The sequence below is a fragment of the Haliaeetus leucocephalus genome, unplaced genomic scaffold, assembly GCF_000737465.1.
Source record: "Haliaeetus leucocephalus isolate CR32 unplaced genomic scaffold, Haliaeetus_leucocephalus-4.0 Scaffold140, whole genome shotgun sequence".
In the NCBI taxonomy this organism is placed as follows: domain Eukaryota; kingdom Metazoa; phylum Chordata; class Aves; order Accipitriformes; family Accipitridae; genus Haliaeetus; species Haliaeetus leucocephalus.
Genome location: NW_010972576.1, coordinates 10,049,662 through 10,076,744, shown reverse-complemented (window position 1 = coordinate 10,076,744; position 27,083 = coordinate 10,049,662). Strand labels below are relative to the sequence as shown.

The following is a 27,083-nucleotide window of genomic DNA, read 5'->3' as shown; positions in this document are numbered from 1 at the left end:
AGATCTGCAGGTATGCTTTACAGATATTTATGACATGGGGGAAAAAAATAAATACATTATTTATGACAGGTTGTTTCAGGACTGACCAAGAATGGGACAAATATTTTCCAGTGGCTATGGATTAGCTAAACTACAAATCTGGAAAATCCAGACACATCTCTCACCCAGGACAATGAACTGGCTCTATAATTTAAGGCCAAAATGAAATCTGTACCTGGTTGCTCAAAAGGAGATGGTTAAAAGTGAACATCTAAAACATACTTGGAGATAGGATGCCGCAGAATTAGAACTAATTAGTTACTAAAACACATAAGTAAACTTTACATAAAGGCTAGACTTTGCCTTTCTAAGCTTTAAGTAACTGGTTTAAGAGTTGCAGTTTACACATTTCAGAGAGGGCTTTCCACTTCTATTTCCTGTCCTTCCAGCTGCTGATGTTTTATCCACACAAAAAATCCCTAGTGGGTTACAGTTTAGGGATAAACAATAACAAAAAAAATCCACAGGGCATTTGTCTTAGATAATGCCTGCCTGAAAAGTTGGATATTATTAGATTGGGATATTTATCTGTAGATTACAGATGGAAGAGAGGTTTCTATTTCATTGTTTGTCATATTCATCTTTCCAGGTGATCTCTTAAATGTAAGCTTATTCATTTATATAAAAAACCACTCAGAATATTTTTTCAAAGATCAGATGTATGCTGGGAATCAGACATGAGCCAGGGCATGTTATCTACATGCAAATGGAAAAGCAGTCCATTGTTTTGGAAACAATAACAAAGTCCAAAATTTAACGTCAAGAAGTGTTGTGCAATGCAGATATTGGGCAAAGAGATGAAATCTTTAAAACAGTAAATGAAATTAATTTTACACATTCATAAAACGTTTTTGGAACTAGTGATTTGTTACTATGAATTTATAGGAAACCAATAATTTTGGTAGCCTTTCTCAGACTATTCTCATATCCTCAATAGACAGACCTTATGACTATCTATGTTTAATTTTAATCGAAACAGAGGCGTCTATACTTTGGTTTATTTAGAGAGGCTTCTCCTTCCATTTCTTGCTAAAGCAGCTCACCCTTCAAAGGGATAAGAGCTGTTAAGATAGATAAACTTAATGGTAAGTTAAATACCAACATGAAGATATTCGTATTACCTAGGGACATCTCCAAAACGTAAAAATACTTGAAGGTCAAACCATTCTGCCCTTATGAAGAAAACTTTACAGAGAGTCTAAGTGATATCCTTTCACAGTTTTCATTGCATTGATGCCCTCTGAAACTCCCATCTTCCTTTCCATTCACTAAAAATTCCTTAAACCCAGCAAAACATTTTTAACACTACTTCACATTCTTACTTTAATAAGCAGTATTCTATCAAATAATTATATTGTGGTGTATGTGCACTCAGTAACATGCTTGGGTTTAGTAACACAGTACTCACTACTGAGTTACACGATGGTGGGGGTGGGGTATTAAACTAATTGACACTTCTCATCAAAACAATCTTTAGTGAAATTATTGAAGTGAACATTTTCCCCTACTATCCCTAAGGAGTTAACCCAAAAGGTGTGTAAGATGCGATATGCCTTGGTCCATCATTACCAGTGCAAATCTAATTGTACTTTATGCTGTGCATTGTTAGGCATCCACATCGGTGACTGTTAGTGTTAGATAACTTGGCTATTACCTGAAGTCTCCATTTTCTGTTTGGCTTTTCCTAAAGATAAAATGACAAATAGCATAAGCTACTGATGCACTGTTTAGCAGTATAAACCATCTGAAAAGGAAACACAAGCTTAAAATGCTTCCAAAGGTCTCCATTCCTTTCAATTTTCCAAGTTGTGGAATAAAAAAAACCCCACACACCACCTCCCCCCGCCCCCAAGTCTGCAGAAGCATTTGCAGTGGATGTCGATCTGTTCACAGGACCAATTCCATCAGAAAAGCATGTAGGTCAGCTACACAAACTACAAACCAATTGCAATGGTTCTCATTAAGCAATTATGAAAGACTGGGCTTTTATATGTTCTTTACAATTCACCTTTGAGGTTTGAAACTTCTCTGATTCAATAAGCATTGCAAAAGCCAAGAGCAAGTTTTACATAGCAGAATTCTTACTTCTGTGGTCCCCCACTAAAGGTCAATCATTTTACTGATTTCTGCAAATCTCATCTCAAACACAAACCCATACCCCATTTTTAACATGATGAGGACCTCTACTACTGTGGTAATTTTATACAATTCGGATTGTTTCTACAACACAGCAGGGATTTAATTATTTCTCTTACTATAATCTGTGAAAGTGCAATGAAATTACAGCTCCGTGCACGAGAAGACTATTCAAGGAGTCAGAGAGACTTGAAAGAAAAACAGACAGAGCTAAGATAAAAGCAACTTTTATTAAAATACTCTTCAAGCTTCAGAAAGCATAAATTAATGAATGTGTAGCTACTATAATACATTATTTTACAGGAGAACCACAGGGCCACGAAGCTTTTATAAACACAAGAAAGCCTATGAGCTTCACTCTGTAATAAATAAATACTACTGTCTTGTCTTGTTCTTGTTAGAGGATGTGTTGAAGCTCTTACAGGTACACAGCAACATTCTGCTCATTTTTTTCTAAGTCTTCCACAATATGAACATATTACTAGTTTAAGCAGCAGAATCTTTATATTGAGCTTGCACTTCGATTCACAACATCGGATTTTTTTTTTATTATTATTTATTTTTGATTTGCTTAAAAGCAGTCTGTCTTCTTGCTCTACATTGTAAAACATTTACAACCACTCTAAAATTGACCTGCTGAAAATCTAGTGAAATCCAAGATAATTATCCTGGTAAGTACAATAGCTTGAAACAAGTGGATACAGTCCCTCTTCATCTTCTTCCTCCAGCCCCAAAATCAAAGTAATACAATTTCTTATTCGTTTGTTCATAATTTTCTGCTTTCTAACAACCTACAGTAACTCAAACTCAGCAATGCAAATTACTCCTTTAAGGCAAAAAAAGAACTGCAACAGCCATCTCTCCTCCCCCACATTGGGAGATTCAGTCACCCAAGTTGTTCTGTTTTAAATACGTATTTTTTGTCAACTAGTGATTAGCACAAAAACATTTTCATCTCATTTTTTATACATCAGTAGGAAAGTGTTAGAAAAGTATAGAAAAGGCTAGAATTTCTCTCGCAGTAAGGCTAGTGAAATAAGTTCTCTTTTCTCTCTCTCTCTTTTTTTTTTTTTTTTTTTTTTAAAGCAAATGGAAAAGAAAGGAAGGAAGCGTTTATATTTTGCTTTTGCAACTTGGGTAAAATCACTGGACATTAAGAACACGTGCTGAGACTTCATGGTGCCAGTCACGTAATTTTGTATATTTGGGGCTAAAGACGTGGATGGGAACCTTTTCCCTGTGGAAAGAAGTGACAGAAGAAAAATAAGAAAGAAAGAAAGAAAGAAAGAAAGAAGGAAAGTTTGTCTTAAGCAGTTTCACAAGCAAGCATGCAATCTCCATGCACTATTTCTATCTGCACATTGCCTTTCTCTCTGCCCAAAACTTGGATCTAGTGTTAGGCAAAGTCAGTAGAAAAACTCCCACTGACTGCAAGAACCATTAGATTTAGCCACGGGTTGGTCCTTATTTTGAACAACTTATCCCAAAGGAAGGAGACAGCTGACCCTCATTCGCAGTCCAGAACAGTAATATTTTCCAGCTATGCCTTGCAATCTGATCCACACACAAATCAAAAATGGCTGGTTAGATTTAGGAGGAGGAAACACGTCAACAAGCTGACCTTGTACAGAAAACCAAATCAGTCCAAGTTTATGGAAAGTCTCAAACTCCTGCACAAGCATTAATACTGGACTGCTGCAACAAATTTTAAAAGGTCGGTCTACGCAGAAAAAGATCTTGATTTTTACATGCTGAAGTAGAAGGCAAAAAAAGAAGCAACATTTTTAAAACACCCAGATGTCACACAAATGCACCAAACACTATCAGTTAAGAATTAAGACATGCAAAGTATTAAAAGTAATAAAAATGGAAAACATCAACTCACTTAGTCTTCTTTGCAGCTTCACGTTCTGGTTCTTTCACTGCAAGAAAACAGAAAATTTTTATTTTCAAAGGCATGGTACCACCATACAGTGAGATTCTGCCCTGTGCCAATGCATTTACCAGAGCAGGAGATTACAACAAGGCTCATTAGGACTCCTCGATTCTAAATACACCCCAGTGGAAATGAGGTATGTCTATAAACTTCAAGAGCCCCTTTGCCAGCAGGATTGCTGAAAGGTGGCTCTGCTGCTCTCTGCCCTTTCCCTTGGCCCACTCTCCACATTGGCATTGAGAAAGGTGAGTTGAGAAGGGGAAGATGAATGGAAGCTGGGAGGTATTTCTTTTGGACGAACATCTGGGGGTTTATATCAGGTGATAATCCAAGGGTCTGTCTGCAGCCAGGCTGTGAACCGTCAAGGTGCTAGAGGACTGCACACGGGATAATGTAAATTCCCAGCCCTGATTTTAAATTTGACAAACCTAGTATTTGTCAACTTGATTAATTCATCAGTACTCGATGGCATGTTATTTGATGTTCAGGTCTTGCATTCTGCCCTTACAAGGATTAATGATGAGAATCCAAAGATAGACAATGATCCATTAACAGATTAGCACAACGCAGGACCACAAAACAATCAAGGAACTGCCCAAGTTCAGAAGATTTATCATGCAGGGACAATAATCCTTATTTGGGGACATGTTACCATTGGCTTCTAGAGTAATTCTACCAGAAAATCAATAGTTGGTTTAATCAAATCTGCCCCTGGGAAGGGGGTCTGTTTTCCTCACTGCCTTCTTTATTGTAGCACTAGCTGTGAAAAGCAGAAGAATGAAATAATCACCTCTGCATTAAACTGCCTCAGTCTGAACATAACTGAGCTCAAACCTCCTGATAGCACTTCTGATGGCTTTTACACAACATTACAGATCTCATCCAATTAATTATAACTGACAGCACAATATGAAGTCTTACCACAAAATTATATGACTGGGAATGACCTTCTCTGCATCATCTTGTTCCAGTTCACAGTACATGTAATCACATCATAGCGTGAGCAGAGAATGGAAACATGATGTGGGAATAAACTGAGGAACTATGGATTTATGCTTCTGATTGGTTAAATCATTGCAGATCACATACTTTTGTATGACTGTCAAAGATTTTCTACATGCCTGAAAACACCTTAATTTTTCTGGAGAATTAAATTTTAACAGGAACATTACCATTTTGGTTATACAGGAGGGGAAAGAAACAACAAATACATACCTGCCCATATCTTTGGGAGTAGAAATGGAAATTTTAAAGATTTATCTAGAATACATTAATATTCAACTCAATCAGGAATAATGTCCAGTAATGAATATGGCCTGAACTATTTAGCAGTTGCTGGAGTTTTACAAAAATATTTTCCTACTATAGTCTTCTCAAACTTTTTTCTTTTAAAGAGCTCATCAAAATTCTGTCTACTGGATTTATTATCCAATTGGGAAAAATGCAAGACATGTGACTGAATCATAGAATCATAAAATCATAGAATCATTTACGTTGGAAAAGACCTTCAAGATCATCGAGTCCAACCATTAACCATGCCCACTAAACCATGCTATTATCTCCCTCCGCCCCCAACTTTTAAAAACACCTATCTGTCCAAGGCCATTACTTTTATTTCGTTTACACCAAACTACTCACTATGATCAGTGCCAGTGATTTGGGCAAGGATGCGGAAAGAGCGGGACTGGGTGGTGCCTGTCCGGGGATGCCAGTCTTCGGTGTCTTCAATCAGTCGCTTCTTGCTGGCATCGCTGTGGGTGGGTGTGTGGTAAAACTCTGTATAGGTATCCACAATGTGCTTCCGTGGGGGGCTGTGTTAAGGAGGAGAAAGCAGTGAGTGAAAAGCTTCAGAGACCACCTGGGTTGGGGTAGCTACAAAGACAGGGGCAGAACTGTGACTTTTCACAGCATTTAAAGGCAGCTTCTGCATTTGAATGCAGATGTGCAGCAGTGAGCTCTACAGGCACACCTGAACACAGATTCAGTTCTCCGAACCAAACACAGTCTTATAATTACTCTAACCCAACTGAAATATTTTTCCTTGTTTCACTGCTGAAACATTTGAAACAGTAAAAGACAGTGTTATCAAGACATTTACACGTTTAAGCCTTTACCGTTTGGGTGGGTTTTTCCTTGGAGATGACAGAGTAAGACAGCAAGAGAAAGTTTTCCGAGCATGAACAGGAAAAAGAAAAAAGAAAACAAGAAATAAAGTCAGAAAGTGGAAATAGAAGCGCAGCTAATTATTCTATTGAATTAGTTTTGTGGGAAAGGGCACTGAAATCCAATTAATAGTAATATTCTCATTCTACCACCAAAACCACAGCACAGAACTCCCATACTTAGATTAAACTCACAGCGATTTCCTTACAGGGATGAGAGGGGAATTTGTTTTGGTAAAGCAGGGTAGTCTACTTAGTTAGGATCAGGTGCCCCTCGACAAGTTATCCCCCTGGTTCACAAGAGGCAAAGCACTAGCTGTGTGCAAGGGCCACCTAGTACATGCCAAGTCTTTTGCGCCTGGCAAAGCCTGGATCAGAACCAGGCCATCTGAAAGTGTATGTAGAGATGTTCTGGAGCATAACATGGAGATACTGATGCTCAATACCCTCTCCGAAAGTCAAAAAAGTGGGGTAATTGTTTCATCTGGAAATTTTCCCCACAGTAACCTACATGCTACTACCAATCCCTGCACTAGCAGATTTGCAAGAATACAGGGTTTTAAAACTTTGCTTGCAGTAACTGATGTAAAGAACATGTAATGGCACTGATCACTTTAGGAAAAGGGAACAGAAGATTCAAACTATATATATTACTCCTCAATTCTACAATTGTTATCCCAAAGCATTAATCTTTAAGACCCTTTAAAATGTACAATTATTTTTACATAATCTACATAAGATCAATTGGGCAAAACTAGCTCTTAAGACATAACAGTTCTAATTAAAAAAACAAACCAAAACAACCCAACAAAACTTTAAAAGTCACTTTTATTTTTGCCACTACTTCCCCACTGTACTTTTAATGTCCAAAGTATTTCTGGTGAAGAAAGGTGGAAAATATGAATGAGAATGATGTAAATTATTAATTGTCAACAAGTAAGAATTAGGCCCATTCAATGGAATGCATTAGTAAATACTTAAGCTTAAAAGAATACTTAATACTTGAAAAAAAGAACGATGTGTAAGGTGTCATACAAAATTATATAAAAGATTGAATTTTTTGACACACAGTATTAGTGAAGTACATGTATCTCGTATCAAAGTTACTAAAAGGGGGAGAGGTATAGAAACAAAGACAGTGGTATGTCCAGGATGGAGTACAAGAAGTAGAGAGAAAAATGAAGTAAAGCATCAAAACAGTTAATAGCAAAAATAACATCTGAAAATTAAAGCAGTAATTAAAGGTGTGGAACTACATGGAAATATAATTATTTACATGCAGTTGACTGCATTCTAGCAACTACCACAGTGAAATAAGTAGTCTTTCACATTTGTTGAAAGTGGTATTATGAACAAAATATGCTGCTGACTTCTTTTGTGGATCCTACTGGTCCCTTTTTTAAGGCTTAAGAGTCTACTAGTAATGACTCATTGAGGCAACAAGGTGGTGCCAGAGACAAAGGAAAATTCAATGAGATGGGCTCTCCCTTAACTCAGCCTTGAGGCAAGGGGAGAAAAGACAAGCCAGTAAAACCTCAATCATATTGATCATCCTTAATATGTACAAATCACAGTATATGGATGTTACTCTTATTTTCGTTATACGAATTCAGTATCTGGTCCTTCATTCCATAGTCCTCAAACCATTTTTGCTTTTATACTCTATTTCACCATTTACTAGTTGTATTACCAACACCGATCAGCCATAGGTTCACCAAGAATTTATCAATACACACAAACACCACACAAATGTTTTGTGGAATAAAAAAAGCTGCAAAATGTAACACAGTGGAAAGCAAGATCACATCATGTCCAATGCAGACAAAACCATTTACTATACTAAGAAGTTACTAAGAAAAGCTGAAGCTGTTTTGCAAAATTTAAATATAAAGCTCTGAAAGAGCTATAATTTTGCAAAACAAGAATACATGCTGGTTATTCCAACAGGAAAAACGACCATAATTCAGCTCCAGTGGTGTTGATACTAACTTTGTCACTGTTGTTATCTGCAAGGGAAAAAAAGTATTTGATGTGTTAATACATTCTTTGCTTCTTAAAATATTACAGGAGTTTCAAAATCCAAGCTCTCGTAAAGCCATATGTCACTTAAGTCAAACTTAAAATTATCAAGAGAACCTACAAGGGAAAAATTTAGCCCAGCTGAGCTTAAAATGAGTGAAGTATGTGGACATCTTACCTGTTTTAAGCAGCAGGCACGTTTTCATGCAAGAGGTGGCAAGAAGGTCATAATAAAAACATAACTGCATGCAGCCTAATGAAGGCAAATGGCTTTCTTTCTAAGCCAGGACTCAACAAGGGAAACAAAACTTCCTTCCCCATCCTGAAGTGAAGGCAAATAGTTTACATCCTGAATGTGGTTTGAGGGGAGCCAGGAGGGTGGGAGGAAATTCCGAATATGACAAGGTGCATGTCTGAAGAACTGCATTTGCTCAGCAGTGCTATTTATGACAAAATATGTTGCCTTTTTTTTTTTTTTGAGAAAATGAATAATATGAAACACAGAAGCAAAATGGAATTTATTGCAGACTGATCAATTATTCTAAACTTCAATGTTTCTGATATTTCATGAATGTCATTGATTCCATTTTAAATGGGGAGATAGTCAAGCATCATTGTAGACATGTAATTTTTCTAAGTAAAAATAAGTAAGTAGTGTAGCAGCAGGCCAATATCATAACTTTAGGGGGTTTTGTTTGCTTGTTTTTGTTTTCTGCCTTAGGACTGCAAGAGAGTTAGATAGCGCAAACACACTATTGTAAGAAAGATGGCAAAATAAAGTAGGTTTTTACAGCTCTAAACATTTTCAAGCTTTCCCAAATTAGATCTGCAAGATTGGCAGGGAGACAAGGATTTCTTCACCTGTCAGCTGTGATACTCTTCAGTTGGTATTATTTATCCCCTAACTGTAAGGTAGGGCACCTTACAGCGCTCACCCAGTCATCCGATCTTGATTGTCAAGCGCTTACTCTATGCCTGCAGCACTTCCTTCCAGAAGACTTAATTTTGTTGCTATTGTTCCTCTTTTTCAGTACTAATTGCTGCTTTTGATTACTCCTTACACAGTTATTTGGTAAAACAGCATTCCTGGAAAGATAAGAGATGGTTTGGCAAAGTGTATTCAACAAGACTAGCAGCATCAAGCAAGTCCTTGGGATCTCCAAATTTCATCCCACTTCTGTGCAGTGTGGACCCCTGCCACCAGCTGTTTAAGAAAGGGTTGGAAGTTACCATGGCAATGGTGTGATATAAAATGCATACAGACTGCATTATATGAGTCCACATATGGAAAATATTCATACTGCAATATAAAGGGAATAGGTACCTAAAAAATTTTTTCCCCCCCATGAGAAGCTCAACTGAAACTGCAGTTTATTCTGTATTTTAGTTGGTGTGGATGTTTACCTTTCTGTAGTGTTCTTCATATACTTTACACACTGAGAGAATATCAGAGGAGATAGGTACTAGGTCTATTCCTCTAGCCCCTTTCCTTTGAGGGATGGGAAATAGTAATCACAGCTTTTAGCTTTAAGCGCAGGCTTTACGTTCTTAAGATCGAAGAGAAACCTACAGCTCCTCTCCTGCCCTTTTTATTACTTAATTCAATCTCCAGACACTGCTGCTGGGCACAGAGGCCAACTGGCATGGGACCACTCGCACCCAGCCGCCTCCTCCCCCGGCTGGGAATCAGTCCCTGGGACGCTGCAGCTCCCGAGCGCTGCCCAGGAACTTCTGGGAGAGCCCAAGGCTGCCCTGGCCAAAAGCGTGCTGCTGAAACAGGGCAGCAGTGCAGGCCTGAGTGCCCAGGATTGCTGCTGGGCTCAGTTTAATTTACTAATCTGTTGCTTACTGTCTAGATGCTACACCAGATACAGTATAAGCCTTTTATGTAGCCTTACAGTCCCTTAAATGTTAGGTCTCCAATATCCACTTTAACATAAACAATTATCTGAATACAAAAATTACTCATGTTTTAAATCTGTGTTGCTTTTTTAAGGTAAAGGTAACATTTAAAGTTGAGGTATTTACACATAACGCTGCAAGAAGTCTGCTCAACACCGCCAGCTTCCCCGAATGCATCTTAAAGTTTCTCATGCGTTGTGCAGAGAAGTAATGCGACATCTGTCCCTTTGCCTCCCTTCTGGGATCTTCCTCCACCACTCCTGCTGGGACCACGGATGGTCTTTCAGAGCATCTCATTCCCTGCCGTCACAGCACCCACTGACCCTTCTTGACAGACCGCTCTGCATTTTTGAGTGCCTGCTGCTTTCAGCCACCGTATCAGGAGTCAAAATACACAGTGAGACACTGACACCGAAATTAATACCGGGCTTGTTGTAAGGTCCAGAACGCATTGTGATACAACCGATCGTGTAAAGCATTTGGTGGTCCTGATCCAATTTAGCTGTGACACTCTATAAGCCGGTATGTCACCCCTGAGAAAAATCACCACCGAAAGCGTGGCTCAGCCCTTTGAAGCATCCCTTTAAAGATGTGAGTCCTTCCTCAGGGCTTCACTTCTGAGGATTAAACGACTGCTCCAAGTTGTGTTTTACTTAGCCCTTAAACAAGCCCAGCTTTTTTCCTGCGAGGCAAGACCCTCACAGCAAAAAAAAATCCCACCTACCCATTTTGCTGTTTACTCTCCCCCTGGTTTTCTCTGAATCCTCGTCGTGGCCCCTCGGCTACGTCCTGGGCGCCGTCGCCGGCTGAGGCGCTCGGGGCGGCATTGTGCGTGGCGGCGGGCTGCCGTGGGACATTAACTGCAGGTTTAGCAGCGCTCGGTGCAGGCGGCCGCTGCTCAGCGTTAGGCTTGGCATTAACATGCAGTCCGGGCGCAGCAAAGGGGGCCGGGGCGGCAGCCGTCGGGGACGGAGCCGCCACCTGGGCCGGGGTGAAGGCGGAGGACGGTGATGGGATGGAGGTGACTTTGGAGGAGGTTACGGCTCCAAACGGCCTCGGTGTCTTATTGTAAGCCACGCTCGCCGTGGCAGTGACTTTGGGCGCAACAGCAGAGGCAATGGGCACAGGCTTAACTACTTCTGTAGGTTCTCCCTATGCGAGATGAAAAACAAAAAAGAAACACACAAAACCACGCCAGACGCATGCACGTTCCTCAGCAGGGATTTTCACTGCTCTCACAGGAGATAACCCACCTAGCGTGGAATGAAGAAGCATAGAACAGAAGCAAGCTTTACCGAGACTGCAGCCATGAAACGTATGGAAAAAAACGATCCATGCGTTTTAGGAAAGGGAATCATCCAAGCATGCACAATCCATATGAAATCCCACGATGCTAACTCCTCTCATCATATCCAAAACAGACACCCCACAAATCAAATTCAAGAGAAACTGAAGAGCCACTCCATTGCAAAACCCACCGGGTAACTCATGTGGAAAATATTAGTGTTTTTTATAAAAATCCACATTCCACCTCTCAAACCCAATTCAAGATATGCACATTCCCCATACACAAACAGCATGTGCATGTGTACACACACACATTGTATATAAGGGCTGTATCAACAGATCAGTAAGAGTGGAACCAGAGCCCTGGAGCTCATTTATTAGAGGCTAGTGCTTTGGGACTCAGTGAGCTTTTCCAGTTGCACTCTATCAATGTACCTCAACATCTTCACAAAAAGTACAAATTTTTTTTTATTATTTTTTTTTCCTGGGAGCTATGTTTTAACATGGTGGTTCCCAAACTGTGGCCTTTCAAATCACAGTCAGCAGAACACTAACATACTATACGTTATTTATGTCCTTTGGAGAGGAATTTCAAATACAGGCCATTTGTAAGTATTTTCAGGTTTGCAAACAGCCTTCTTATCAAAAAAGGAGGGTTTGAAACTATTGCTTGAGAACAAAACATTAGAAGAACTCAAGAACAAGTAATTCCCCAATACTCTAAGGAAAGTGAGGGGAATTGTTCTCTGAAACTCTAATATTTAGATAAGCTTCTTCCAAATATAAAGGGAGATTTCAGTGCCCATTAAAAAAAAAAGATGAAACAAGTAAAAACCAAACCAAACAAAAAAAAAAAAAAAAAAAAAGGAAAAAAAAACCCCACCACTGAAAAGCCCTACTAGTGTTTCTCTCTTAGGGACAGAGGAAAAACTTCGGCAATATCTTTCTAAAAATATGTTCTGAGAGTTGGCAGATAACATTTATTACCTTTTTTTTTTTTTTTTTTTTTAAATAATAAATTGCCAGGTCTCTCAGTTCTTTTGGCAGGGGGGCGCAGGGAGAGTAAAGTTACTCAAAGATACAAACACTGCAATGTTCTTAATGTAACACATGGAAATCAAGCAAGTTATATTGAAAGGAAAGTTTGAATGACAGTGCTTATCCACAACAGGGTTTGACAGATGGGTAACAGTTAGTGTCACATGCTACATTTCTTGGTTGCAATGATGAACATACCTTTGGTACATTAATAAGATCAGGTTTTTGTACAGAAGCCACTCTGGAAGAGGAAAAACATACACATAATCATAAATAACAACGTAAATAACAAGTTCTTTAATGTTTAAGCATTTCCCTCTTCCAACTCACCACATCCACCCACAGATATATCAAGTATTTCATTTTGTTTCCTCTAAAGGAAACAAGAAGTATTCACGTTAAACCTACAACACTGTTGTTAATACAACGAAAAGGCAAAACCAAACCAGATTAATTTCTCTGGATACAATGTCAGGAACTCTAGCATCTATCATCAAGTACTATTTGATTTATAAATTCATAATACCATATCACCAGTTAGGAGACTTCAGGTCCAATTTGCTTATTGTTTTCCATCATTTCATAAGAAACTGTCATGTAACTGAAAAGCTCTGATCAGATGAATTGCATTTTAAATAGCACATAACCTTTATTCAGGCTTAAAACGGGAAGATTCCTTTTAGAACAACAACAAGAAGAATCCTTCTGAAGGACTTAGCAAGATAAATTATACAGAAACTTTTTGCACAGTCTTTGGTCTTCAAAGATAAGGTTAATGTCACTTGAACTCCACAGTAGATGGCAAAAAAATTTCTTCCAAACAATGGCTGCATTGAAACTACTATGGGGTAGTGGGAAGGAAAGGAAGTACCACAATGGAAAGGATTAAGAAGATGAAGAATTGACAGATTTTGTTACACCTAATGTGAACTGGCAACATGTTACAGGTAAAGGCATCTCACTTGACTCTTTTTTTCAGATTTGCATATAGTTATATGCAAAAATACACACACACAAAATGTAAAAAAAAAAAAAAAAACCCAGCAAAAAAATCTGGCACACTAACATTTTGTCTGCAAATATTGCTGCTGATATACTTGACTCTTTTCATGCTGTTTCAGTAGAAAAGTGGCTCCTTGCCACATTTCAAAACACTTCTGGCCATATTTGGTAGCTGCTCAGAAAAGCTGACACCCTTAATGATCCAAAAACCAGCAATCATATCCTGCCTGAAATCACACAACCCCGATTTCCAATGAATCTTCTAAACAGGGTTTTGAAGAACTGAAGCTGGATTCTCATTTCCAAAGATAATTTGCGGGGGAGGCAAAAAGGTTCGTTTCACTGGAGATCAGCTAACAGAGGCTACAATTTAAAACACTTCTATTGTATAAACCAGCTTTTCTATCTCTACCAGGAAAATGTGGAGAACTAGATTTGAATTAGGCACACATGGTCCATTTAACAACTCCTTTTATATTCTCCTTTTTATCCTCCTTTTTTTTCTTTTTTACTAATTATGTTCAAAATGTTTACTCCTTCCCTCAAAGCCATTTGGCCCTCAGGGCTCATCAGGTTCAAGCAACAGCAATCCTGCTGCAGGTTCAGTAGCTAACTTACAAAAAGGAAGATACATATAATTCACACCCTATGTTGGCAGGAAAAAAACAAAAAGACCCAAACAAACAAAAAACAAACAAACAAAAAACAAACAAACAAAAAAACAAACAAACAAAACCCAAACAAAAAACAAACAAACAAAAAACAAACAAACAAAAAACAAACAAACAAAAAACAAACAAACAAAAAACAAACAAACAAAAACCAAACACCATCATATGAGAAGATCATCTTCTGCACTTCCCCTTCACCATTTGTGCATCACTGCTGACACACATTATGTCCACATCAACAGTAATTCTCAACAGAGAGAGGGTTTTGTACGCTCTGAGGAACAGGTTCGTTCTCCCTTTTCCCACAGAGTGTGCAGCCTATGAGAAGATTGACCTCCAGCCCTCCAAAGCACTGGGGTGCATCATTAATCACTCCTAATTGCAGAGTTGTCAATTTGCAGCAACAAAAGCAACAAGAAGGGGAAAAAAAATGCCAATACATAAGGAAACTCTTCTTTCTTTTTTAAGACTGGAGTTAGAAGGAAACACGCATCTCACTCCATATCCTAGGTATACATTTTTTTAATAAAGTAGCTTGGAATGTTTTGTGTATTTATTAAGCTGACCTAACAGTAAGAAGTAGAAAGACATTCATTATTAAAGTCAACTACCATATTTCATGCTTGAGAAAAAAAAACCTTCTCTTTGCCAATGCTGGACCTCGACGTTTCAGTCTCATAAAAGGCACATACATCATTTTTTTTTGTTTTAGAATATAATCAAATTTGAGTTTGCAATGGATGAGATTGCTCTACGTTCATCAATACAGCACTGAGCAAAAATTATTTCAAACCACTATTTCCAGATGATCTGAAGACATACTCTTCAAAATTCATCCTCAAAAATATCATACAAAAAGAAAAAGAAAAAGAGGGTGAAAAAAAGGCTTGATAACTGAAATATTCGCAATGTTCTTTTAACATTGGAGTCAGACAGCATAACATTACTTTATTTTCCCCAAACACACTTGAAACAAGGACATAAATTTGCATGTCCCAGACATACTTCAAACAGTTTAACTTGGCCTTGTTGACTTCAGACCATAATCAGACTAAAATCTGTGATTTACACCATATTGTATAAAGAAAATGCTCACCCAGCAAATTGAGCCACCAGGATCTGAATGTGAAAAATGCACAGTGGTTAGACAAGACAGTACAAAAGGAAATGCCCACTTTAAGTTGAAAAGCGAAATGTGTCCAATGTACATTTAAGAAAATATTTCCTGCAGGGCTATTTCCCTTAAGATCTTGATAGATACTACCAAACTGCATAGTAAAAAAAATAATTAAACTGCAGAATCTTGTACATTTTCTTTGCTTCCCACCTAGCAATTAAACATATTAGGATTTCATGCTGGTTTTATCATGCTGAATGTATGAATAACTGATGATAAAGACTTTCAAAATGAGATGACACACTTGCCGTGTTATTACTTATTAGAAAAGCAGGATGGCTTGAAGCAGGTTATTTTCTGAATGATTTAAAACTAGCAGTTCAGTATATTAGTTCATGCAATATTTTCAATAACATACAAACAAAGCAAAGACATAAAAGCTCGGTATAAATGCTTATTATAAACAACTCACACAAAAGACCTTGGCAAACAGCTACAGTTTTCAGCTTCATACAAATTATTATAAACAACAAAAATAGAAGCAGCAGCCATCACTTACTGAGAGCCTAATGCTGAAAATGAAAGTGCACAAAGGTTTTGCACAGGCTTCTACATCTAAGTCGTTTATTCTTTCAGGAAAAAAAAAAGCTATATTTAGCCTGTGTAAACAGTTCATTTTGACCAAACATGATCAAATTTGCTCCCTAAACATACCACAAGCTGTTCCTCTCTGATGAATACTTTCATGACATTTAATGCAATTCAAAACATTCCAACTTCCAGCACAGCCTTATTAGGAAAATGAATTAGTCTGCTCTTCGCTGCAAGCAATATGCCCAGCAAAAACTATTCATTCTTTAAATTCTCCTTTTATTCATTCCCTTTCCAAGTATTTCACCCATTAAAAAAAAAAAAAAAGACACAAGCAATTCAACAATCCCTTCTATAATTACCAATAACTGGAAAAACCCATTATTAAAGCTAAAGCTACAGTATTTCATGCTTCTGCAATGAGTACAATTTGATACATCACCACCAAAGACCGACCATCAATGAAAATGCTGTAATCTCAATAATTAGCACTATGGAAGTAAATTCAATGCAAAGCAGGATTTTTTTTGGACAAGTCTCAGCTGTCCTGTGTGCATAACCACACCACAGAGGCCCAAACCTTCAGCCAATAAATCCTTAAAGCTTTATTGAACCTAAAATCCAAATGACATTTCAGAGTCACATCTCCTCTGACCTCCATTTAAGTCCCACCATCCCCAGTCCTTAGTAAAGGGACTATATTATATTCGTAACTTAAAAAGCAGATGAACTCAATGGAAAATTCACAAGAAGGTAACGGTGCTTATGAACCCCTGTATAAACAATGGGAGCATGCAATACCAGTATTAACATAGGTACTGCATTTGGGGTTTTCATATCTCCGTAACTTACAGGATTGCTCATAAACTCTGGTGTGAGATACAAGAAGCTGCAAGACCTTCACAGAATCATAGAATCATTTAGGTTGGAACAGATCTTTAAGACCATCGAGTCCAACTGTAAACCTAGGACTGCCAAGTCCACCAAACAAAGTCAAGGCTGGAAGATTTTCCACAAAATTGTATTTGTTGTTCTGAACTGAACCTTTCTAATAGGAGGAAGGAAGAAAGGAAGGATTTTTTTCACCCCCTCTCATTTTCAGAACTACCTCCTTCTTCCTAGCTGATCAACCAGGATACAGGTTTTGGCAGCAGATACTACATCCCTGAAAAGCCACTGGTCAGATCTTCCTTCCAAAAACCTGATCTTTTAGCCATTTTGCCATTGTAGTCTGTAGTTCTGTAGGTTTGCTTCATTTTATTTCTAGACAGCAGTCAGCTGACAGGGCAGGAAGCTAAATGCATTTGCTTTTCGTAAATTAGCCAACTCGTGAAAAAAGATGACAAGCAGAAAACGTTTAACATATATAACAAGCCATGACTTTCACTAGGGGTTATCTGAACAAAAACAAATGCAGATGTAATTTAAAACACAGAAAAAAGAACAATCCAAATATATTTCTTTTTGCCTTAGACCCAAGCCCCTTCTCTATTACAGACATAATTCATTTCTTACCAACCTTGCTCTGGCTCACAACAGCAAAAGAAAAAACATTCATAAGTTTGCTTCTCATCGCAACTTACACACCATCAGAAATGGTTGCCTTACATACACTAATATAATATATGACTACGTTTCCCACAGTTTTGCAGGAACACACACACTGGCCCCAGCAACACCAGTGGGTAAATTCAGTGCTTCAGCAATCTTGCCAGGACAAGCACCTGTGGCCTTGAGACTGCAAACCTCTGCACATTCCAATGCATGGCAAAGCACAGGTACCAAAATTATCACTGTACTGCTCAATAAGAACTGGGATCTGTTGCAGTCATTGCAAAAGGAGATGACTTTTTCCACCTTAAGAAACACGGTAATGTTTTCAAATCTATACTCTGGTCATTATGCTTGCTAACACACCAACAGATGGCTGTCAACAACATTTTATTTCTTAAGTCATTCTCTTCATTCTAGTTTATTATGTCAGTTTCCATTTAGTTGAACATACCAAATTATGACAAATATGGATGTTAATTACAAACAATGCAGACTTCAGCACTGACTGCCTGCTTAAGGGAGCAAATGGCAACTTCAAACCAGTGACATAGCAGAGAGAAGAGGGGATGCATAATGGCATTTCAGATACCATACATTTCCAGGAGTCTTGGTACGAACACCTCATTCTGACAACTAATTCTTACAATAAAAACGCATTCTTTCTCTTCTTGCCCTTCAAAATACAGGCTGTAAATGCATGATAATTCAAACATTAAAATGCAAACACTGTGAGACACAGTTGTTTCAGCATTAACAAAATATTGAAAAAAGCTCCTGTGGATGCTCCCTTTATATGTGAAATCTCACAAAAGGATCTCTTCAGTCAGATGAACCACTTCAAACAGCTTATAACTTTTGGGCTTCCTGCCCTTTGATGAGGTATATTTAATGGAGTATGCTGAGAATATCAGTATTCATTTCTTGACAGAACAGTACCTCAAGATAATACTTAACACCTTACTTCATTATATTTAGCCTAGGAATATTAGCTAGTGAGTCACTCTCAACAGATTCTACATTTTCAGTAAGTTTGAAGGGGAAGAATTAATATAATGTGCATGTCAGCATTTTACATTTGGTATACACTATATAATACCTTTACATCCTCACACCATGCACTCCACCAGCACACCAGATTACGATGAAGCACTAAGGTAAAAGCAAGAAAAATTATGTTCTTGCTTTACTGGCTATTTGATAGTTGGCCAAATCAAATGTAAATCCCCCCTCTTAAATTTAAATAAGGTTTGGGATTTCATCATTATATGTTAAAATAAACAGTACTGACATTCTAGGAGAGAAACAAGCTGCCCTCTGCTTTGGTATTCCTACCCACAAAGGATTAGTTGTTTTCAAGACCTCCCAAAGGCAACCACTGCTCATAGTCTCATTCCTGTGGTCTGTGGCAACCCTACCGAATGCATTTGTAAAGAGAGTTTAAGTGCAGGCAGATAATATTTTATTCTATTAAAGCAAAACCAAAAACCAAACAAAAAGCTAAAGAAAAAATACCGTGGAATTTATCTCACTTACCTTCTAACTGCCAGAGACTTTTAAAAACATGCTTCTCACTCCCAGGAAGGCAGAAGGTTTAGAAACCTTGAGAGCCCATGCATACGGTCAGTACTGGTATAGGGGGGTACATCTGTCCGTACCTGCCCATGACTTCCCTGATCAAAGCCCAAACAGGTGAAGCAGACCCAGTACCAAGTTTGGCCAGTGCCTTACAATTCTGCACGGCAGATCACTGCCATTTGTCCTAGAAAAGTTATAAAGCAGCCTATAAACAAGTGGTAGCTCAGCATGTCTAAATGAGTTTGGTAGGCAGGAATCCCATCTTGCTGCTGCTTTGCTACTCACAAGCTATAGGAAAACTAACGGCTTGTATATAAGACCTTATATACATTACCTTCAGTGATGGTGGTAATTTCTATCAGTTATGCCTTGTTATAAACTGATTTTTTTCTTTAAGCATTCCTAAAGCTGTCTTGCCAAGTAACAGTATCTCCATAACAGTTCAGTGCAAATAACAAGACAAAACAACTATACCCAGGCTTTTAATAAAGCGGAATTTATACATTTGATTTTCTTTAGAAGTGCTTATTAGATACTAATTCTAACACAGGAAGCTACCTTTTAAAAACAGCCAGCTTAATGAAAAGCATAGGTCTAAATGACTTGCAGACCTAGGCAGTCTTCCAAAGCCCTCAAAAAAAAAAAAAAAAAAGTTCAACTTCATGTTGACTTCAGTCTGTCGTCAAATCTAGGTTATAATTTAGGAGATTCAAACCTAAACACTAAATTATTTTTTCCAGTGCTTTCCACAATATAGTGACTAATGTTTAAATTATCTCTTTTGTCTAAAACACAGTCCAAATAAGCTTGAAAGTGCAGTCGTATCTATTTTAACTGGAAATTCATGACAAACAGCTCCACAATCCCCAACATATCCTTATTTGGGATTTTAATTTTTCTTCCTCTTAAGTGCATGCTTGGGAATGAGCATTTATATCAATATTTTTTCTCTCAAATGAAGAATCTGGCAATTTAGAAAGCCATTAGATTATTATATTTTACTTCTTACGGGAGGCTAAGTATATCTCTCCTCTATAAAGCAGCTCACCCATCCGTGGCTTCAAGAAAAACTGAGAGATGTAGCGGAAGCATAGTTAACCAAATGAGACAAAAACTGTTTCCGAGGTGTTGGGCAGCAATAACAAAGAGCAGCCAACTCCTTCTCTAGGTCACCAGCACGGGAAACTGTGTCACCCACCCAGACCCCAGAAGCACTGCCCAAGCGTCTTTGGCCAAATCCCAGCTGCTTCCTTACACCTCCTGCTTCTTAACAACTTGCGATGATACAGGAACAATGTGAGCAACCTAATACTACAACTTCTGAATTTCCATCTGTGGTGTTTGGAGCCTTACATCGTCTCAACCACGTGGACGTGCAGAGAGCCTGCCGCAACTGCATGGCTGTCAGGAAAATTGCTGGGCCTGGTCCAGAAAAGCCAGGGACGTGGCAGAAGTCACTGATAAAGAAACATGATGCTAAATGTATTGAAAAGGATGAACTCTGTTAGTTTTAATAGGATATGCTATGGTTTTAATTCTTTCCATTTAAGGTCAGGATTACCATTAAGCATTTGTCTGACTCCTGAGCGTGACCCACCACCAAACGAGCACATTTTCTTTCCCATCCAGCCCCTCAGACACCTCTTTCCTCCCTCTTATGCCACCCAAGCGGCGAGGGATGACCATCTACCCTCGAGGTGCACGAGCCCAGGGCCTGGCTGGCAAACTGCCACAAGGACAACCACAGGCCCTTCCACTGCGGGGACATCGCAGCCTTCCTTGCAGCAGGTGTGTTTTGAGGGACTCCCCCAGGCTGTCCCCAAAGGGGACACCACCACAGGTGGTGGTGGCTAGGGACAGCAGAGCTGAAGCACTATAAACCACCTTACACAATTATTACAGGATCAATTTAATGAACACACACTTGCCAGAAGTTAACTTTTCCACTACAGGTCCTCGCTTTTGTTGCCCTTTATCGTTTCTGTGTACTGTTTACATGTTTATATATTTAAGGTCACTGGCTTAGCGGCATGCATTGCAGGTCTAACATTCTGAGAAAAGCCATTTATGTCTCGACGTGGCTGTCTACTAGAATTTTAGATATCCAACAACTTCAATTTGAAAGAAGTCTTATAAGGAAACCTCCAACTATTACACCTAGAAGACCTCAAGTTAGCCTGGCCAACAGGTCTCACCACACCTTTAAGGGAACGGGAAGTCAAAGAGCAACTGTCAGAGTACAAGCTGTAGTTGGAAATTATTTTGTTTACTGCAAAAGCTAAGCAAGAAAGAACAAAACGCAGCAGTGATCTCAAATAGTTAATTCCTGTAGTCAATAAACTGGCCAAGGAACCAATTATACCAGAAACTCTAACACTGATTAAAGGTGCAGAAAAAGTGCTGGAATTCTTCTGTCGTTCGCAACAACTGTGAAAGAGGAGAAAAATTAATAATCCCATCTCACTCCGACTGATCCAGCTAACTGGATCATTCTAGCTTTAGAAAAAGTAGCTTTTATCCTTCTCAGCTCAAAATACTTAGGGGATAACATTCACAGCACGCTCACAGCATATGAAGCAATCAACTGCTTTTGTGGGCAACTAATCACTGATGCAAACCAGATGTAAAACATCTGATGGTCACAAAACCTGTTGAGATTTTTCACAATGCTGCAAACATTACTTCACTATAAGGCAAGACGAAAGTAAGTGAGCAATGTTTGACAGGCACAATATGTGTTTTTATTACCTCATGGGGTTTTGTGGTTCTGTGCCACAGACATGACTTTCTGCTGACAATACCCTAGAATTTTTCAAAGGCAGTAATTTTTCAAAAACTGGGCAAAAAGAAAAAGGCCCCAAAACTGTGCAGCTGTGCAATTTGGTTATTAATAGATGTTCGACTTTGCAGCTACCACTAACCTTTCTACTAGGTGGTGTAACACACAGATATCTAGTTAAACTTGCAGTGGTGGCTCTCAACTTGTATTTAGCTTTGTTTCAGACCTCTAGAAAAATCCTGTGTACCAGAAAACCTGCCTGCTTTTCCCAGCCTGCTTTTACCTGCATTACCAAAAATCCCATCTTTCTTATGCTGTTACATTTTCATGATACTACCGCTATCTTTCAGGAAGACATTTATTTTCCAAACAGCCAATCATTAATTTATTCTCATTCCATTCTTTATTGGAGGAAGGTAGCGAGAGCCCTATTGATGAGTCAGGACACTACAATTTTGATTCTCAACAGCTGAGAGATGATCTTGCATGGCAGAGGACAGGTTTAATTTAAACAGTGTCTCATTTTCTCCTGTGGGCTTATGCTTAGGAACAGTTTATCTAACAACACTGGTCAGTTCAACATGTGAACACATATTTACCTTAGTTTTTTTTCCTGTTCTTTACATGCCACATTCACAGAGATGCAAAATTAACTGCCGGAAATCCAGAAAATAAACAGTTACCTGCATAGGTACTACATACTCACACTATTTAGCCAGTTCAAGCTAACGAACTATTTTCAGCATATGAAGGGCACAGCCCATATTTAAACTGTGTAAGCTTCTTTTAATCCATTTAGAGACAACTGTCCCTTGACAGATCATCACATATCCTTTTATAATTAAAGAATGCCTGCAAGTTAGCATCATAAACCCTGCATGTCAGAGAAATGTGTTTTCCAAAGGAAAGCAACAGGTGTGGGGCATATTCTGTATTTGAAAAACAAAAGTGTAAATAGAGACAAGTAACATCACTTGTGGCACCCAAACAATGAGATGAGTGTTTATGAAGGAAAAAATGACACAGATTACACAGTGGACCGACGTAGGATGGACTTGAGCATCATTGGGTCAGGTAAGCTGCCTGTATATTACCAGATTTTGAGCTACAGGGACCCCATAGTAGAGAGAACAGTGGAAATTACCCATTTTTCCCATTCTTAACATTGGGATAACAGGAGCAAGATTAAGTCATTTTTCAAAAGAAGACTTTAAATAAATGCCATTAAGCATGTCACACATTCCAGATAATATATCAAATACAAAGCCCCACATTTTCTGAAAAAGGGGACAAAAGTTTCACTCTCAAATATATACACACACTATTCAAATCCACAGGTAAGAAGAGTCATATTCTAAGAAATGTTTCAACTTTCCAAAATGCAAGCTTTTCTACTTATCTAGACTTGGCCAGGAGCGCAGGAAGCACCACTGCTCATGCATGACTGCTGAGCAACTGCCAAATCCCAAGGCTACTTCAGATTCTGGGAAGTAAACCAACAGGGCTTTAGAAACTTTTTGATCAGAAAACTTTTGGACCTGGGTCAGACGGCTATTCTTCAAGCTCGCTGTCTTCCTGGCAGTCTCATTAAACTATTGAATTCAATGGACATTTGACTTAACACTAGCATTGGAGACTCAACAGCAGCAGCAAGAAAGTTTTGCCTAACATTTGCAGAGTCATCATTTTCTTGACTTTCTGATATCTTTCTACTGACACTTTTCTTTGCATAACTAGTACAGGGAAGGAAAAACAAAAACAAAAAAACAACAAAACATTGATCAGTGTCCCAAAGCACTACAAACACGGTCATAACAGCCTCAAGAAGTTTTTAATCAGGCTGTAAATTGGTGACGCAGTCAAAATCAGGTCTGTGCAGCTGTATTCCTTAGGAAATTACAGTGGACACGACGCACATCAAACTTCCAAAGTGAAGCTCCTTACACAGAAGCGCAGGCTTCCCCTGCATTTCCTAGATTGAGACCTTGACAGCTTTGCTCTTGGTGTCCTTTATATGACATAACTTTCTACAGCTGAATTGGAGGCTGCTGGAGGCTTCCTCTAATAAAAACCCCGAGGGGAAAGCAAGACCAGACAGCATGATGACAACCGTGATGACAAGACTGGTTTCCATCACAGTGAAAGAATTTCTTCAACTTTATGTTCCAGTCCTCAAACACTCACTGGCATGAAACACGTCTCAGCAACAGGCACAGAATAACATTAGCCGTTACTACCAATAATTTTAATAGCTACACACTGGCATGCTAGAAGACGCTAGAGCACCCCCAAGATTCTTGTCTCCATTTTGCTACTGGTTTGTTATGGCATAATGATTAAGTCACCTTTGATTTTCTCATATTTATCTTTAATTAATCATCCTACTTTTAATGCTTTTGACTTAAAAAGTAACAAGTACAAAACAAATACCTCTGGCTATACAAAGAAATATAAAATGAAGCAATTTGTAGGAAAACAAACACACTAAGAAAGTGATTAATTAATCCACCTCTGTTGTCTCAGTCATATGACAAATTTGGTGTCCTTTACACATCCAATAACATTATGTATTTCTTAACAAAAACATATCATCCCAAGACACTAAAAAGATTTTGTCAATTCAGAGCTGATGCCTCTCAACCTTGGGTTCAATCACTTGGGGAGGAGATCTTTGAGTATTCCATACCCTCATACCACATAAAAACCTGTCCAGTTGCTGGATTAAGTTGTTGGTACATACAATTTAAAGGGTCTTGTTTTTTCAGTCAAGCAGATGTGGCAACTCTTTCAGACTGCCCATACAGGCTAGGCTTGCTCTAACTCAATGACTGTAGCTAGCATAGAAACAGAGTGAGCAAAATTTGAGAAGTATTTTATTACCTGCCAAGAGAGGAGCAATTCTTCTAAGAAAAAAATAATAATTCTTCCATATCTAAACTTATTACCTCTTTTAACAAATGCCTTGCAGAGCCTAGATTACTGACTCCATGGAAATGGCCAGAGAGTTGTCCTAAGATATGGAGACAGACAGCTTATGTGGAGACAGACACATCCAAGTGTCCTGCCCTTTAATACTCTCACCTACTCCCTTGTAAACTGGCTCAATATTTGGCCAGGCATTTTTTCCCTTTTGGAGTAATGAGCAGCCAAACACAGTATTCAAAGAACAGTAATCAAGCTGAAATACAGCATTAGGTATTTCTATAGCAGCACTGTGTTTTTTGTGGATACGGCTAAAGCTTGTGAGGAGGTAGCACTGCAACATAGTAGGCACGATACACACAAACACTACACAATTTTGTTACAGTGATGTTTGTTTTCAGACACCAGAGCAAAGATCCTCAGGGCAAGATAGATGTCTATGAGTCTGCTTATACCTTCCACTCCCTTGACAGAATATAATCAAGGACTGATTTCCTCAAATGCATGCATCCCAAATAATTCTCTGTATCCTCAAAAAAAGTATACAGATATACCCATGAGTAATATTTGGACCAGATGAATACACGTATTCTGGGGCATGGAGGAGTTTTAACAGCTGCATTGTTCTAATGCAGCTGTTCAGTTACTGGCATGCATTGTGAAGCACTTTCGATTACTGCATGTTTAATCTATATATAAATGCATTATTTTGCCACTCAAAAGTTTGGCATTTAGATAGTATCTGCAAGGCTTCAAAACTGAAGTCTGCCTGTGATGCCCCAGCTGGCTATTTCAAAGCGTGCCAACAGAATTAAAATGTCACTAAAGATCATGCCACTCTCTGAGGTATCTGTGTTATTTTAAGAAGTGAAGATAAACTGTGGCCAACTTCACATTGTTTCCTTAAATCTTTCACTTAATAACTACAGACAGAGCTTAAAATAAAAGTGCAAGGTCAACGGCACCACAATTTACATGCTAGCTAACGAGCCCCTGAACTTTCAAAAAGGTATTGGATAGGTGGCACAGGTCAAACCAGAAATGGGTAGAAAAGTTTTACCTGAGATTGTGAATGGCAAATCACCACCAGCCATACAGGAGAACCTCCACACTCCTTCAAAGGTATCAGCAAGAAAATCTGTTATTATGGAGCAGAGTTGGGGGGAACATTTAAATTATTTACCTGAAATACAAGAGCTCTAAAAGCATTGGCTCACTGATTGCAGAAAATATTCATTATGAACAGTTGTACACTAATTCAATCCGGCAAATTATCGTTATATGGATGCTGTTTTACTAAAAGATGCTGTCCTGTTAAGCCATGGCAAGGAGTGCAATTCCAAAGTCTACTACTTGAAGGCATTTTTTCAGGGGAAAAGAAGTCATGGGTCTCAGCTGCTTCCTACAACAGTTTTTAGGCATGCATTTGACTTGGAGGTAGGAAATACCTGATGTGAAACACTGGTCTCCACACTGTAAATTGCACTTCTTGGGTGATCTCTTTGGACAAAGATGAAAAACTCAACTGTCCAGACATCTTTTCTTAGTAACGCATTTATGTTAAGTGGACTGGGGACCAGTATTATTTTTCTTGGGGAAACTGCTATCTCCAAGAAGAAACATCCACAAACAAGGAGGAAAATACGTTACTGACCTCAAGACCACCTAAGGAACCTGAAGGTGCACAAGTCTATGGGACCTGATGAGATGCATCCACGGGTCTTGAGGCAAGTGGCGGATGAAGTGACTAAGCCACTACCCATCATATTTGAGAAGCTGTGGCAGATCCAGGGAAGTTCCTGCTGACTGGAAAAGGGGAAATGTAACCCCCATGTTTAAAATGGGAAAAAAAGACCAGGGGAACTACAGGCCAGTCTCACCTGTGCCTGGCAAGATCATGGAGCCGATCCTCCTGGGAACTGTGCTAAGGCACATGGAAAATAAGGAGGTGATTGGTGACAGCCAACATGCCCTTGACTAAGGGCAAATTGCACCTGACAAATTTGGTGGCCTTCTACGACAGGGTTACAGCGTTGGTGGATAAGGGAAGAGTAATGGACGTCATCTACCTGGACTTGTGCAAAGCATTTGACGCCATGTTACATCCTTGTGTCTAAATTGGAGAGACATAGATTTGATGGATGGACCACTTGGTGGATAAGGAATTGGCTGGATGGTCGCACTCAAAGAGTTGCTGTCAACGGCTCGATGTCCGAGTGGAGAGCAGTGATGAGTGGCGTTCCTCAGGGGTTGGTATTGGGACCGGCACTGTTTAACGTCTTTGTCAGTGACATGGACAGTGGGATTGAATGCATCCTCAGCAAGTTTGCTGATGACACCAAGCTGTGTGGTG

At 38.9% G+C, this 27,083-nt stretch overlaps 1 protein-coding gene across 2 annotated transcripts in view; it reads right to left on the bottom strand.

The window, feature by feature from the left end:
• Positions 1-27,083, bottom strand: part of PDLIM5 (PDZ and LIM domain 5) — a 134,171-nt gene that overhangs the window by 46,787 nt on the left and 60,301 nt on the right. For both annotated transcript variants that reach the window (XM_010586167.1, XM_010586168.1), the window contains exons 4-7: positions 12,718-12,760; positions 10,919-11,346; positions 5,750-5,922; positions 4,061-4,097 (exon numbers count right to left, since the gene is read on the bottom strand). In XM_010586167.1, coding sequence (XP_010584469.1) covers positions 4,061-4,097; positions 5,750-5,922; positions 10,919-11,346; positions 12,718-12,760 — 681 coding nt within the window. The remainder of the gene's footprint in view (positions 1-4,060; positions 4,098-5,749; positions 5,923-10,918; positions 11,347-12,717; positions 12,761-27,083) is intronic.